The sequence below is a fragment of the Spermophilus citellus genome (genome assembly GCF_964194105.1).
Source record: "Spermophilus citellus genome assembly, chromosome: 2".
Taxonomy (NCBI): Eukaryota; Metazoa; Chordata; class Mammalia; order Rodentia; family Sciuridae; genus Spermophilus; species Spermophilus citellus.
In genome coordinates this window covers 53,246,243-53,262,673 of record NC_138183.1, presented here as the reverse complement: position 1 = coordinate 53,262,673, position 16,431 = coordinate 53,246,243, and the positions used below count along the sequence as shown (strand labels likewise).

Genomic DNA, 16,431 nt, shown 5'->3' with positions numbered 1-16,431 from the left:
CTTTTCTCAGTTGGTAGTCTTTTGATGGTTTCTTCTATTTCTTCAATTGATATTGGTCTGTTTAGGTTGTCTATATCCTCCTGACTCAATCTGGGCAGATCATATGACTTAAGAAATTTATCAATGCCTTCACTATCTTCCATTTTATTGGAGTATAAGGATTCAAAATAATTTCTGATTATCTTCTGTATTTCTGAAGTGTCTGTTGTGATGTTGCCTTTTTCATCCCGTATGCTAGTAATTTGAGTTCTCTCTTCTTCTCTTTGCTAGCATGGCTAAGGGTCTGTTGATTTTATTTATTTTTTCAAAGAACCAACTTTTAGTTTTGTCAATTTTTTCAATTGTTTCTTTTGTTTCAATTTCATTAATTTCAGCTCTGATTTTAATTATTTCTTGCCTTCTACTTCTTTTGCTGTTGTTTTGCTCTTCTTTTTCTAGGATTTTGAGATGAAGTATGAGATCATTTATTTGTTGGTTTTTTCTTTTTTTAAGGAATGAACTCCAAGAAATGAATTTTCCTCTTAGAACTGCTTTCAATGTGTCCCATAGATTCCGATATGTTGTGTCTGTGTTTTCATTTATCTCTAAGAATTTTTTAATTTCCTCCTTGATGTCTTCTATAACCCATTGATCATTCAGTAACCTATTGTTCATTCTCCAAGTGATGCATGATTTTTTCTTCCTTCTTTTATCGTTCATTTTCAGTTTCATTCCATTATGATCAGATAAGATGCATGGTATTATCTCTACTCCTTTATATTGTCTAAGAGTTGCCCTGTGACATAATATATGATCTATTTTTGAGAAGGATCCATGTGCTGCTGAGAAAAAAGTGTAACTGCTTGATGTTGGGTGGTATATTCTATATATGTCAATTAAGTCTAGGTTATTAATTGTGTTATTGAGTTCTGTAGTTTCCTTATTCAACTTTTGTTTGGAAGATCTGTCCAGTGGTGAGAGAGGTGTGTTGAAGTCTCCCATGATTATTGTATGGTGGTCTATTAGACTCTTGAACTTGAGAAGAGTTTGCTTGATGAACGTAGCTGCACCGTTGTTTGGGGCATATATATTTATGATTGTTATATCTTGTTGGTTTATGGTTCCCTTGAGCAGTATGTAGTGTCCTTCTTTATCCCTTTTGATTAACTTTGGCTTGAAATCTATTTTATTTGATATGAGTATGGACACTCCTGCTATTTTCCGAAGTCCATATGAGTGATATGATTTTTCCCAACCTTTCACCTTCAGTCTATGTATATCTTTTCCTATCAAATGTATCTCCTGTGGGCAGCATATTGTTGGGTCTTGTTTTGTGATCCATTCTACTAGCCTGTGTCTCTTAATTGGTGAGTTTAAGCCATTAACATTTAGGGTTATTATTGAGATATGGTTTGTTCTTCCAGTCATATTTGTTTATTTATGTTTCTAAACATGTTTTGTTTTCCTCTTTGATTATTTTCCCCCCTTTACTGTCCTACCTCCCACTGTTGGTTTTCATTGTTGTTTTCCATTTCCTCTTCCTGAAATGTTTTGCCAAGGATGTTTTGAAGAGATGGTTTTCTAGCTGCAAATTCTTTTAACTTTTGTTTATCGTGGAAGGTTTTAATTTCATCTTCCATCCTGAAGCTTAATTTCGCTGGATACACGATTTTTGGTTGGAACCCATTTTCTTTCAGAGTTTGAAATATGTTATTCAAGGATCTTCTAGCTTTCAGAGTCTGTGTTGAGAGATCAGCTGTTATCCTGATTGGTTTACCCCTAAGTGTATCTGCTTCCTTTCTCTTGTAGCTTTTAAAATTCTCTCCTTATTCTGTATGCTGGGCATCTTCATTATAATGTGTCTAGGTGTGGATCTCTTATGATTTTGCACATTCGGCATACTGTAGGCTTCTAGGATTTGGGATTCTGTCTCATTCTTCAAGTCTGGGAAGTTTTCTCGTATTATTTCATTGAATAGATTGCTCATTCCTTTGGTTTGGACCTCTATACCTTCCTGTATCCCAATGACTCTTAAGTTTGGTCTCTTTATGTTGTCCCATATTTCTTGAATGTTCTGCTCATGGTTCCTTAACAGTCTTGCTGAGCTGTCTATGTTCTTTTCAAGTTGAAATACTTTGTCTTCATTGTCTGATGTTCTATCTTCTAAGTATTCTACTCTGCTGGTAGTATTCTCAATTGAGTTTTTAAGTTGGTTTATTGCTTCTTGCATTTCTAGGATTTCTATTTGTTTGTTTTTTATAACCTCTATCTCCCTGTATAGTTGATCTTTTGCTTCTTGGAAGTGATCTTTCGTTGTCTGATTTTGCTGTCTAATGTCTTCCTTGAGACTCCAGATCATCTGAAGCATGTATATCCTGAATTCTTTATCTGACATTCCATCTGCTACAGCTATTACCTCTTCTAAAGTTGAGTTGACCTGCATTGCTTGTGGTCCTTTCTTTCCTTGTCTTTTCATACTGCTCGCGTTTCTTTCTGCTTGGTGAAACTGTTGTGTTTTTGAAATTTCCCCCCTATATATTTATATTACTCTTGTATAGTTGAAAATTCTCCCTTGCAGGGCGGGCAGCGGCTGTGCTCCTCCTCCAGTTGGTGTGACGTGTCTACCACGCCCACGGACCCCTGGGTCTGTTCTGCTGGTCAGTCGCAGGTCTGCCTACCTTGCAGGCGTGGGCGGCGGCTCTGCTCTGCCCTTACACCAATTGGGGTGACGTGTCTACCACGCTGGGGGGTCACTGGGCCTGTTACGGATGTGGGCAGCGGCTCTGCTCTACCCCTCCTCCAATTGGTGTGATGTGTCTACCACGCTGGCAGGCCGCTGGGCCTGTTCCGCTGGTCTGCTACCTTGCGGGCTCGGGCGCCAGCTCTGCTCAGCCCCTACTGCAGTTGGGATGAAGTGATACCACGCCGGCGGGTCGCTACGCCTGTTCCAGGCACGGGCGGCAACTCTGCTCTGCCCCTACTCCAATTGGTGTGATGTGTCTACCACGCTGGCAGGCCACTGGGCCTGTCCCGCCAGTCGGTCGCAGGTCTGCCTACCTTGCGGGCTCAGGCGGCGGCTCTGCTGGGCCCCCACTGCAGTTGGGGTGAAGCGATACCACGCCGGCGGGTCACTAGGCCTGTTCTGGGCATGGTTCGGCGGCTCTGCTCTGCCCCTACTCCAATTGGTGGGACGTGTCTAGCACACCGGCGGGTCGCTAGGCCTGTTCCAGACGCAGGCGGCAGCTGTGCTCTGCCCCTACTCCAATTGGTGTGACGTGTCTACAACGCCGGCAGGCCACTGGGCCTGTCCCGCCGGTCGGTCGCAGGTCTGCCTACCTTGCGGGCTCAGGCGGCGGCTCTGCTCGGCCCCTACTGCAGTTGGGATGAAGTGATACCACACCGGCCGGTCGCTAGGCCTGTTCCGGGCGCGGGTGGCGGCCCTGCTCTGTCCCTACTCCAATTGGTGTGATGTGTCTACCACACCAGCAGGCTGCTGGGCCTGTCCCGCTGGTCGGTTGCAGGTCTGCCTACCTTGCGGGCTCAGGCGGCGGCTCTGCTGGGCCCCCACTGAAGTTGGGGTGAAGCGATACCACGCCGGCGGGTCACTAGGCCCACTCCGGGCCCGGGCGGCGGCCCTGCTCTGCCCCTACTCCCATTGGTGTGACGTGTCTACCATGCTGGCAGGCCGCTGGGCCCGTTCTGCCAATTAGCCGGTGGTCTGCCTACCTTTCGGGCTCGGGCGGCAGCTCTGCTCAGCCCCCACCACAGTTGGGGTGAAGTGATACCACGCCGGCGGGTCACTGGGGCTGTTCCGGACGCTGGCTGCAGCTCTGCTCTGCCCCTCTGGCCCCCACAGCACTCAGCAGGATCCGGACCGAGAAGCAGTCTCCGCGGTTTCCTCAGCCCTGGGTCAGAGCAGCTCCGGGAGCCAGAACTCGGCCGCTCTGGGCTCTGTGCATGCTCTGATAGGAGCAGGCTCCAAGAAGCAGCCTCTGCGGGCTCCTTAGCCCTGGGCCAAAGCAATTCCGGGAGCCAGAATTCGGCCGCCCCAGGCTCCGTGTATGTTCTGATAGGAGCAGGCCCCAAGAAGCAGTTTCCGCGGGTTCTTTAGCACTGTGCCTGAGTAATTTGTCTGCGAGACACAGGCGAATGGCTGCCTGAAATTACCTGTTCTATGGTTGAATGAGCTGCGATCAGTTGAAAACAGGGATGATGACTATAATTTTCTTTTTGAGGCATTTAAATTAAAATATTCCACTCATGTGATAAAAATCAGATTGAGAAATATTGTCTTGGTTATATAGAAAAGCTTATAATTTGGGTTTCAGAAGCAATCCATATTGCTTTTAGGTAGCCCATTTTCTATTCCTTTTTTCCCCTCAAGCCTCAGTTTCCCAAAATAGATACCATTCAAAATTTACACTTAAAAAATGCTTCAATAAAGTCAAATAGACTGCCTATTCAAAAGAAAGAGAGAAATAAACATGAATTCTACCCAGACCAGACACAAAAGTTGTTTACATTGAAGATCATCTTATAGACTGAAATAAGCAAATACTGCTAGTTTTTAAACGAACTGAAAGACATTGTGAAAATGTTGTTTCTGGTTTTAGATGTAAAAGTCTGGCACAGTTAAAGAAGAGGAAAATCACTTTCTCTAACATTAAACATGGATTCAGTTGAAATGAATTATGTTTATTCCACTAGCTAAAAGAAAACTTGGAATTTGTTCCCCTTTGAAAAGGAGGCCCATGCTTGTTTCCAGAATAATGTGAGATCTCTTTCAAAGCAATGTGGGCACTTACTAATTGTGCTGAATTTGTAATTTGTAAGATATTTAGTCAGCAAAATGTCACCGTAGAGGCTTTTAGTGCTCTTTAGACAAAACATGAAAAATACCAAGCAACTTTAGCACAGAGTTTGAAACAATTCATTTTTGTAGAAAAACAAAATCACCACCATACATCATTTCCTAAGGACCTTACCCGGAGAACAGCCAGGGGAAACTTCTCTAAGGTTTTGGCATCCTTGTATTCCTATTTTACAGGGAAATACAGTTCATATATAAATGCTCCATGTAGGATTTTTTTGTATGGTTTTAATTGAATAGCATCAAAGTTTGTATTCACTCATCACACTTCCATTACTGCACAAACCCTAGCTTTTGTGATACTGGTTTCATCTCAGTCGTTTTGAATTTGGATAAACAAGGAGAATGGCATTATACCAATATATGTTTGTCACACAAATAGTAACTTCATCAGGAAAATACTGAGCCTCTGTCAACAGTTCCATCTTCTAGTCACACAGAGAAAACACAAAGGTTATCAGGAGATGTACAGTAAACTTTTGCAAATCTGAGGAGTGACTTTAATGGGCTTCAGAAGAAGAGACTTAAGTACATATACTTCAATGGCATAGGAATTTCTCTCTCACTAGTTAACTTCTAAAAACCAGGGTACTTTGCATTATAATGATTACAGATTGGTTTTATTAATCCTAAATTTCAGGCTTTGGAGCTCAATAAATAATTCCTATAGAAAGGATAGACTTTGGGGTTACCAGGTGTATGCCATATTTTATAGTAACCCAATATTGCTGGCAACTCACAGGCCCCTGGAGATGTAATACCACAGGTGGCTGCAAGGTAACATGGTAGAAAAGTCGGGATTTCAACGAGATGATACCCTAAGAGTGCAGTGATTTAGCCAGGTGCAGTGGCACATGTCTGTAATCCCAACAGCTTGGGAGGCTGAGAGAGTAGGATCCTGAGTTCAAAGCCAGCCTCAGCAAAAGTGAGGCTTTAAGCAACCCAGTGAGACCCTGTCTCTAAATAAAATACAAAGTAGGGACGGGGATGTGGCTCAGTGGTTGAGTGCTCCTGAGTTTAATCCCAATCCTGGGTACCAAAAAAAAAAAAAAAAAAAAAAAAGACTGTAGTGACTCTGGTACATTCAACAGAAGAAACCCACATGCCTTACCAGTGTACATCCCTGTAACCTTCCAGAGAGAGCACATGTATGTTTACAAATGATGTTAATAACATCATCAATAATGTTGAATAATAATAGCAACTCATGTGTATGCAGTGTTTTTCAAAATGTATGTACTTTTGTTGTAGTAAAATATACATAAAAGTAATAAAATACACATAACAAAATTTACTGTCTTACCCATTTTGAAGTATACAGTTAGTGGCATTAAGAGCATTTACATTGTTCTACCACCTCACCACCCACCATCCATCTCCAGAACTTTTTCATCTTCCCATATTGAAACTCTGTACCCATTAAACAGCAACTCATCATGCCTTGTCCCCCAGCCCCTGGTGAGCATCATTCTGTTTTCTTAGTCTATGAATGTGGCCACTCTAGCCACCTCATATGAGGGTAATCACATAGTATGTGACTGATATGTCTGGCTTTCTGGCTTACTTCCCTTAGCATAATGTCTTCAAGGTCCATTCCTGTTGTAGCATGGGCCAGAATCTCCACTCCTGCTGCTGCTGCTGCTGCTGCTGCTCTTCCTCCTCCTCCTCCACTTCCTCCTCCTCCTCCTTTTTTGGTACTTAGAGTAATCCCAGGAGTGCTCAACCACTGAACCACATCCCCAGCCCTTTTTCACTTAGGGCCTTTACCTTAGGCTTAGGGCCTCACTAAATTGCTAAAGCTGACTTGAACTTTCAATCCTCCTGCCGAAGTCTCCCACACTGCTGGGATCACAGGTGTGTGAAACTATATCCAGCAATCCAGCATCTCCTTCCTTTTCAAAGACTTAGTAATATTCCATTGAATATATATGCTATTTTCTGTTTATGCATTCATCTATTCATGAATATTTGGGTTGCTTCCACCTTATATTGCTTATTGTATATTAACACTTTTAATCTTCACAAGGATTCAGCATTATAGTTGCCTTTATTGTCCCTATTTTATAAGAAAACAAGAATAAAGAGGTTATGTTAGGTACCCAAGTTTAGGCAACTAGGAGGCTCTGGAGCCCATATAACCCCTGGCACACCCCAGGCTGAGTTGCTCCTCTGTTTGTATTTTCCCACCTCCCCTTCAAATGATTTAGGAATCTAAATGAACCAAGTATCAGTTAGAAAACCATTTATATAAAATTGTAAGCCAAGTTTCTGATTTTATTTGTATAGGTCTTAAATATCCAAGGAGAAGTCAATTGAACAACTCAGCCCTATATAAACTATCTTATAAAGCAGTCCATTACTGCAAAACAAAAAATCAATCCCTTACTCTGGGACTAGTTGGGGGCTAAGTTCATTTAGCTAGTTCTCCTACATAGGGTCTGGGTATATGTACTGGCATGCTTATAATATCATCCCCATTTTATCAAAAGTAAAATTGAGGCAAAGGGTGTTGGTAAGTTACTTGGTTCAAGGACACATAGTAAAAAACAGAATCCATACCCAAACTGAGTTTCTAGCTCCAGAACTTGTTCTAATTAGCTGTAGCACAAATGCTATCATTTTCTCATCTCTATGAGAAATATTAAGTGCAACATTGAGACCTGTGTATAATAATTATTATCCTTACAGCAGATGCAGATTTTTCTAGGAAGCCTGTAAATAACAAGCAGTCCCTGCAATTTTAAAATTATCTCATAAGATCATTCCATTTAACAATCTGAAAAGAATAAATTGCTTCATAAAAAAGAGTCTTGAAGAACATATGGTTAGATTTTGGAAAGCAGTGCAGGTATGCACATGTCAAGCTTCTCAAAGCAAGAATACCTGTAGAGCAGATGCTTCTCACAAAGAGAGAAAGCATAAATGCATGCACCCAGGGCAAAATTGTGACTTCAGTGTAATCAATCTTCCTTTAGCCCAGATTGCTATTTATGGCTTTCTTTTTCATTTGCTTCCTTAGTGCAATCTCTTGTCCTCTTCTTTTATAGCCTAGGATATTTGAATATTCCTCCCCTCAAACATAGACAAATTATTAAATTGTTAAGAATGGGATACAGAGCTGGGCACAGTAGCCTATGCCTCGGGAGGCTGAGGCAGGAGGATCAGGAGTTCAAAGTCAGCCTCTGCAACTTAGCGAGGCCCTAAGCAACTCAGTGAGACCCTGTCTCTAAATAAAATACCAAAAAAAGGGGGGGGCGGGCTGGGGATGTGGCTCAGTGGTTAAGTGACCCTGAGTTCAATCCCAGGTACTAAGAAAAAAAAAATTGGATACTGGTTTTCATTTCCAGTATGGCCACTATTACAGACATGCAGCCACCCACATTTCAGGATGCGTGTTTCTGGGTTCCATGCGGACAAGATGCTGACCATCCTCTCATTTCTGGCAGAGCTCCAGGGCAGCACGCTCCGAGGAGGACCGAGATGGCCTATGGGACGCCTGGGGCCCGTGGAGCGAGTGCTCACGCACCTGCGGCGGAGGGGCCTCCTACTCCCTGAGACGCTGCCTCAGCAGCAAGTAAGTCCTTTACCCACTATGGGCTTCGTGAGAACCAGCGGTAGCCCATTGAAGGCACATTTTTGTGGTCGGGATGACACAGAGCGTTTTGTTGCTCACAAGTCTAGATGAATGGAAGGAAGTGCAAAGAATTAAATTTGAGATTCTTTCTTATGTTCCTCTCCAGCTGAGCATCTATACACTCTTCTGTGATGAGCAATGTGCAGTTTATCTCATTTGCCAAGGAAATCTTGTGGTTTTCCTGTTAGAATTGGAAGGAACACTTATTATTTGAAATGGTTCTAGAATCATTAGCTCCATAAATACTGTATTTTTTATATCCTTTTAACAATCAAGGTGACAATGGTAGCATTAATATTGGCATTATTAACAAACTGAATGTACGTTCAGTTTCCAATATTACCTGGTACTTTGCAAATGAATGATATATTGGTTTAGTTTTATAAATGTTCTACCAGAAGTTAATCAGTTCAACGAATGGAGGGCTGGAAGAACAGCAATGTCAGTAGAAATTGTAGCATGAAGACAGAGACAGGAAGAAGACTGCTGGACATACTACTGGCCTCTAAACTGAAAGGAAAAGGCCCGAGGCCTTAGAATGGAAATTTTTTGCTAACAGTAATAATAATTTGAAACTGCTTCTTGAGCAGTGTGGTCTATGACTAGGTTTGTTTCCAAACTATAAAATACAAAGTGCCATGGTAATATTTTTTTAATGCAATACTTTATTTGACAGTGAAAAGTGTTCAAGGCAGCAAGAAGGAGGCTTGATCAAAATCACTGTTATTAAACATGAAACAGAAGAAAAAATGCATCTGCTGATTCTCCTAGACTTTCTATACACAAACAGCAGAAAGCAGTGAGATGCACGTTCAGGAAGATATCAACTGACTTTAATAACAATGGGAATTTCTTCAGATCAGGGTCTGATTCTTCCTCTTTTCTGTTTCTCTGCACAGGGTCTGCAGAGTCTAACAGATATTAGAAGCTTAATAGATGGTTCTTCACTGAACCTGTTGAGAGCTAGAAATCATTTTGGTTCCAAACAGTTCGCATTGTAAATGTACCTTGAGAAATGCGACCAAAAGACTTATCCTGGTAGGTACCAGATCAGTTCTGGTATTTGGGTCTGTGTCGAAGATAGGTCTGTTGGATTGTCTCCACTGAAAAGTTTGTTTTGTCTTTTTTGATACCAGCTTCATATCAACTAGGCTTTTGAATTGAAAAAGAGAGGTTAGATAATTCTTCCCTATGACTCATTTGTTTTCTTAATCCTGAGCATAAAAACTTCCTAAATCTGCGATATGTAATGCTACATGAGATAATATAACTGATAATAATCATACATCAGTAAAGCCAAGTGTTCAAATTTGGAATGTTTCTGTTGTCTAGTTTTCTCAAATTAGCATCCATGAATATTCTGTAGGAATGAGTCAAAACGTGTGTCACAGAACTACTAAGAAATGTGCAAAAAGTTTCATATTGTCTCAGTAATATGAATAATACGTTGTGTTAGAATCTTTCACTGAGACATCAAAAATCAGTTTAAGAATTTAGCTGGGGCTGGGGATGTGGCTCAAGCGGTAGCGCACTCGCCTGGCATGCATGCGGCTCGGGTTCAGTCCTCAGCACCACATATCAACAAAGATGTTGTGTCCGCCGAAAACTAAAAAATAAATATTAAAAAAAATTCTCTCTCTCTCTCTCTCTCTCTCTCTCTCTCTCTCTCTCTCTCTCTCTCAAAAATAAATAAATAAATAAATAAATAAATAAATAAAAAGAATTAAGCTAAAAATCACAAGTAAAATTCTATCATTCCACAAATAATAAAATATTGATGCTATGTGAGAATCAGAAATAACAAATTTTGCCACCTAGTAAATTAGGCTCTAGTTGTTAGGATTTTATGAAAATACCATAGAAGATATCAGCTTCCTATGTTCATAATGTATTCCAAATATATTATAATGTATTGAGCAAGTAGAATAAGTTCTTAAATTATATACACATAGAGGATATGTCTCATTTCATTTTTAAATATGAGAAAATGTATTCAGTAAACTCATACTAAACTGCACAAGAAATAAAAAAAAAAAAGAGTGGGATTCCCATTCTTTAAGATTTTGAAGAAGAAAAAAGCTGCCAAATAGATGACATTTCCAAATTTAGCAAGAATATAAAAAAACTATTAATGTGTGTCTTTATTTCCAGACAGCTGGTACTTAATGTGGACCAATACATTACACACATGGATACTTTCATACTCTTAAAAGAATTCTAGTCATTCTTTAGCAAATTACAACTTGTTACCATCATTAAACTCTGGAGCAATCTCCAGAGAAGAATTTCTTTTTTTTAATCATGAAGGGACTGTTTGTATGTGCTTTATTGCATATTTCAATGCCATTGCTCAGTAGGGTTTATGTTGATAGGTTTAGGCTGAGCTGTGCTGATTCCAATATTCTTTAGAAAAATGACATATAGGTTCACTCAGCCATTCAGTCCATGATTATACTGGGCTTTCTGCAAACATCATTCCAAGATAGGACTTCATTAGTTCATTATACCCTAATGACAAATCTCACAGCTACAGGTTTTAAAATGAGCAAAACCAAGACTGAGTTATTGCCTCTGTAGCAATTCTAGAAAATCTGCATCTCCAAGACAATTAAAAGATTTACAGTGATTACATAAATGCCCTTGTGATAATACTATGTAAGTATGTTGTGCAATTAAATGTTCAGAGATGTTGCAATGCTGACTTTTAGAATAACTTGGCTCTTATGTAGTATATTCTTATTTTTAGAATGCACTTGATAATTTAGCCACAAAATAGGCTATCCTTAGACAACTTGGATAGTTTATGCTATAATTCAAGAAGCTTGTGTGTGTTGTATTTTCAAAATGAGGCATGCATATATACATACAAATATATACACTGTGCACATGTGTGCGTGCACACATGTGTATGTGTGAGTGTTGGGCCATGATAGAAAATATGTATCATTTTTTCTCAGCACAGTGGCTCACACCTGTAATCCCAGCAGCTTGGGAGACTGAGATGGGAGGATCAGGAGGCCAAAGCCAGCCTTGGCAACCTCGAGGTGCTAAGCAACTCAGTAAGACCCTGTCTGTAAATAAAAATTATAAAATAGGGCTGGGGATTGTGGTTCAATGGTTGAGTGCCCCTGAGTTCAATCCCCAGTACCCCCCAAAAAAAGAAAAAAAAAGAAAGAAAAGAAAAATGTTTCATTTTTTAAATGTCTGAAAGCTGCTGTTGCAGAGAACTTACTCTTATAGGGGCCCTCTGTGAACACTGGTCAGGCCCACTCACCCAGAAACAGCCCTCCACAATCAAAATTCAGTTTTCTTTGCTGTGGGATTTTTATATTTGAAATCAGAGATTCCCAAATGTTTGTGTGTTTCCTTGGCGCGCGCTCATGAGTGCGCGCGCGCGCGCGCTCTCTCTCTCTCTCTCTCTCTCTCTCTCTCTCTCTCTCTCTGATATTTCATATCAATTCACAGGTTTTGTAAATAGGATTTTCACCTCTGTATTTTCTTTGTTTATGTGAAATGAACATGTGGAACAAGTCTCATTTGGTACCTATAGATAATCAAATATTCATTTGGCATGAATTCTAGTCTTCAGCCTAATTAGTTTAAATGCTCCTACTCATGGTCTTAGGAGGAAATGTAATAATCTTCATCATCTCCTAAGTTGTCAAGCACCTAAGAAGCTATTTGTTTTCTTGGTATTTTTCTGGCAGTCACAATCTTCTTCCACTATAACAGCAATTCCTGGGGTTCCAGCCTCATGTTCCAAAAAAAGTTAAGCTTTCAGAAGTCAGTTTGTGGAGAGAGCTAGCATCAAACTTTTCAGTTACATTATTTTATTACAAAATTTAATTTTCCTTAAAATATATAATTCTAAGCAGTGAGAAAGATGAAAAATAAGTATGCATGTAAAACAAAATGAAAAACATTCTAATATTTTCTTGTTAATACTTAACTGTAATTAAAACATTGCTTAAATATGGCCCTAGATCTATCCCTCTATTGGATTTAGAACATATTTGACTCTTGTACTTTAGAAATAGATATGTTCTGAGGTCTGTGTTCAGCTTCAAGACTTAAAACCAATTTGATACAAAAGTTTTCTAATTTCTTTCCCAGTAACCAGTACCATCAATTTTACAGTCTTATTTTTCCTAGATCCTTAGTGCTAATGGAAGCTCTTAATTGCTATACCATTTATCTAGTAGCCCGAGACTGTTGCATAACAACTCCGAAACCTCACATTGCTTGGCTAGATGGTTCTGTGATCTTGGATGGGCTCAATCACATATCCACTTACTGCCACTGATCTGGACAGACTTCACCTGAGCCAACATGGGAAACTGGGTTCTGCTCCATTTGTTCCTCATCCTCCACAAGCTAGCCTAGGCCAGTTCTGCTGGTGATAGAAGAGGTGCAAGAGAGAGGAATTCCCAATGCCCATTCCAAGCTTGTTTGTGGACATTCTATTGGCTAAACTAAGCCACCGGTCAATCAGTGAATGGGAAAGCAAACATGTTACATGAAAAACTAGGAGACACAGGGAAAGTAAAGAATTGAAATGATTATTATAGTTTAGCTTGAATGATTTTCTATTGTTTTCTTATTCATTTTTAAATGGGCTTAATGAAAATAATGTGTTCTCTCTTATCTCTCCATTCCAGATTTAGACATCTGAATTCAATTCATTTACCTTACACCTTTGGGAATGATCAGAGGTTATGAATATATGTATCCCTAGAGGCTCAGCAATTAATTAGAATGTGCATGGTAGTCTAATAGTAAGCATTCAAATTCAGTCCAAATAAATCCCATCCATCTGCAAATTAACCTGCCAGGTCAATTTTCCAGTCCTGGTCAGATGATCTCTTAGATCACTCTCCCGTATGATTTCTTTTTTTTTCCTTTTCTTTTTCTTTCTTTTTTTTTCTTTTTTTTTTTTTTTGTACTTGAGGATGGACAGCATGCCTTGATTTTATTTACTTATTTTTATGTGGTGCTAAGGAACGAACCCAGTGCCTCACACATGCTAGGCAAGCACTCTGCCACTGAGCTATAGCCCCAGACCCTCCAGTCTGATTTTTTAAGTCTATCAATAATAATTATTCTATTCCCAATATGCTAGTACTATAAGGGAGCTAGATCGCCCTGATTTTACATAACAGATTTAATTGTGTTCTCTGATGGATTCTTCTCCCCCATCCTTTTTTGGAGGCTTGCAAAAAGAAGGCAATGTGTGATTCCCCAACTTTTATCATAAGAGTATTGATAATTGCCTTTGTCTGCAACCCAGGTTTAAGCAACAACCAATTTCACTGATTTCTTTAAGAATATATTCAGTTTCATTCAGTAACTCAGATAATGCAGCTGTTGCTAATCTTACATCACCAAATAACAGATCATGCTTTTGTTTTATGTTAATTACAAAAGAGACTATACCTACTTGCACTTGATATGGTCCTTTATTTTATTCCGAGAGAATTAAACAATGGACCAACTTGACTAGCTGCTGCTTCTTTTTCTAGTTCTTCACCATTCCCACTATTTTGAAATAATACTTAGAGAACACTCATTTGTCTATCCTTTTCTTTTAAATTTGATGTCAAAGAGCTATCTATGAGAATTCTAGGTTTGTCTTCAGCTGGCTAATTTAGCTTTGCCCATAAGCAGTTCCAGATGCACAAGCACTTCATACTGAGAGTAACATGGTCTGTACAACTGCAGTAGGTAGAGGCCAAGACCAAGGTCAAGAGGGCAACTGCAGCTCATTTGAGATGGCAATGAGTCTGATAGCTGTATGCTCTTAAGGACAGTGTTAACCTTTGCACGCTGGTGCCTAAGAAAGATTTAAATGTCTTTTTACTTTCTCATATGCCAAATTAATTTAGTTGATTAATCTATGGAGGAACAACTTAATACTATAGATTAATTAAGCATATGAATATTCTATTAGTGGGCTTGGCTTCTTCATATGTTTCCAAACAGGAAAAATAAAAGTCCACTTGCAAAGAATGACAGCATTTTTGAAAAGTTAATAAATTTTGAATTGAAAATTTGAGATGAATAATCAGATGAATAAGAGATTAAAAATCATCACAGCGTGGGGAGAACCTAAAACCAGTAAGATTATGGAATTATTCCCAAGAGCTGTGGCTGCCAGAATGGTATCAATATAAGCACAGAAAAATAAAATAAATAGCTCCAAGGAGTGTTATTCCACAGGAATGGGGAAGATCATTCTAAACTCCTTATTTCATAATAATTGTGTGAGGGAAAGTATGCTAACTTCTCTTATTTTTAATTATAACACATATTTTTTCTTCTATGTAAATATTGATACTTTTAGTCATATAGAAGTTAGTAACTGATCTCTACGTCGTAGAATAATGAATGCCAAAATTGTCAATGGTGAGATTTGGCTTCTTAAGCACATATTTTTCTTCATTATAAGGCATCTCATTTCTCTCATAACAGCAAATTAAGGTTCACAGGATATTTTTTAAAATTTTTAAACTTTTAGCTCAAGTGAGCACCAAAGCAAGATTTATCTGTTTTTTTTTTAAACCATCTAGTGTTATATATTATCAGCCTTATTTTCCTTGGAAATGTTTGAGTTTTTGTTTAAAAGAAAGATATACAAGTTTGGCATAGACCTGACTACTTGTGTCATTTATATGAGGTGGTCTTTTCATTGTGTTAGAGGAGAATGCTCATTTTGAGACATATGTTTAAGAGTTTGAGGTTGCCTTTATTTTACTTTTTGGGTCAAAGCCTAGTTTAAGTGTATTACTAGGACTTCTAATATTCCAGGCCATATATCTTAGCAGGGTGTTATTGTCCCAATGTCCCATCTCCTTTCAGAAGGACAATGAACTAAAGCCAATGACTGAACGTTTAGGACTAATTTGTAGTCTGGTTTATCTGATAAACCAGTTTGTAATAATAAAACATAATTGGAAATGTGTTTGGTGTCTGTAACCTTTACTTGCCATATTGAGAATTTGTAACTCTAATTTTTTTTTTCTGGGCACTTAAAAATTCTTTATTTGGTTTGTTCAAAAGCCTTTCTAAAGTTTTTATTTTTTCTCAATTTTAATTAATTCATTCAATAAATATTTCTTGTACTGCTACGATGTATTAGACAAGTTGGTAAGTCTAACTAAGAATATCAATGCCAAGGGGCAAAAGTGTGAAATTATTTGGAATTTACCAAATTATTAATCTGCCACTGAGTTTCTACTGATTGTAGATGCAAGATATTTTGAGAAATAAGAGATTTTTCCCTCAAGTTTTGAAAATAATATATCTATAGAATTGGGGTTATTTATTGGTATTCTTATATTTATTTCTATTTTGATAGCATCATTTTATACATCAATCGGGGGAATCCTTATTTTCCTAATTAAGCCATAAAATTCCTCTTTTGTATTTACAGCATTCAGCACAGAGCAAACACTCAAATGCTTGCTTGATTAAATTGCCTTTAAACTACCTATGCAGTATTGAAAGGCATATGCATTTCTTTAATCTGTACTTAAAGGAGAAGAAGAAAAATATAAAATATTGAACATGTCTATTAAAAGATCAGAACCTAATCTTTTAAAAAATATTCTTAGTTGTATATGGACACAATACCTTTATTTGTTTCTATTTTTATGTGGTTCCAGGGATCAAACACAGTGCCTTATGCATGCTAGGCAAGTGCTCTACCACTGAGCCATGACCCCAGCCCAAGGAGCCTAATCTTCATGCCACAGAACCAAAATTGGTGAAAGTAACTGTGCCTTTGCAGAATTGAGAAAATTTTCCATATTTGGACCTAGACTGAGCTGGGAGAGAACATAGAGCTAATCTCCTCTCACTTTCTTTTGCTATGATATCTCCTGTTTTGTTTTTTTAATAGTACTAAGAATTTAACAAGAGATTTACACTCAACTCATCTTTAAGTATTGTT

At 38.8% G+C, this 16,431-nt stretch overlaps 1 protein-coding gene across 3 annotated transcripts in view; it reads left to right on the top strand.

The window, feature by feature from the left end:
- Nucleotides 1–16,431, top strand: part of LOC308639887 (ADAMTS-like protein 1) — a 384,577-nt gene that overhangs the window by 30,456 nt on the left and 337,690 nt on the right. For all 3 annotated transcript variants that reach the window (XM_081278265.1, XM_081278264.1, XM_081278263.1), the window contains exon 2: nt 8,296–8,423. In XM_081278265.1, coding sequence (XP_081134391.1) covers nt 8,296–8,423 — 128 coding nt within the window. The remainder of the gene's footprint in view (nt 1–8,295; nt 8,424–16,431) is intronic.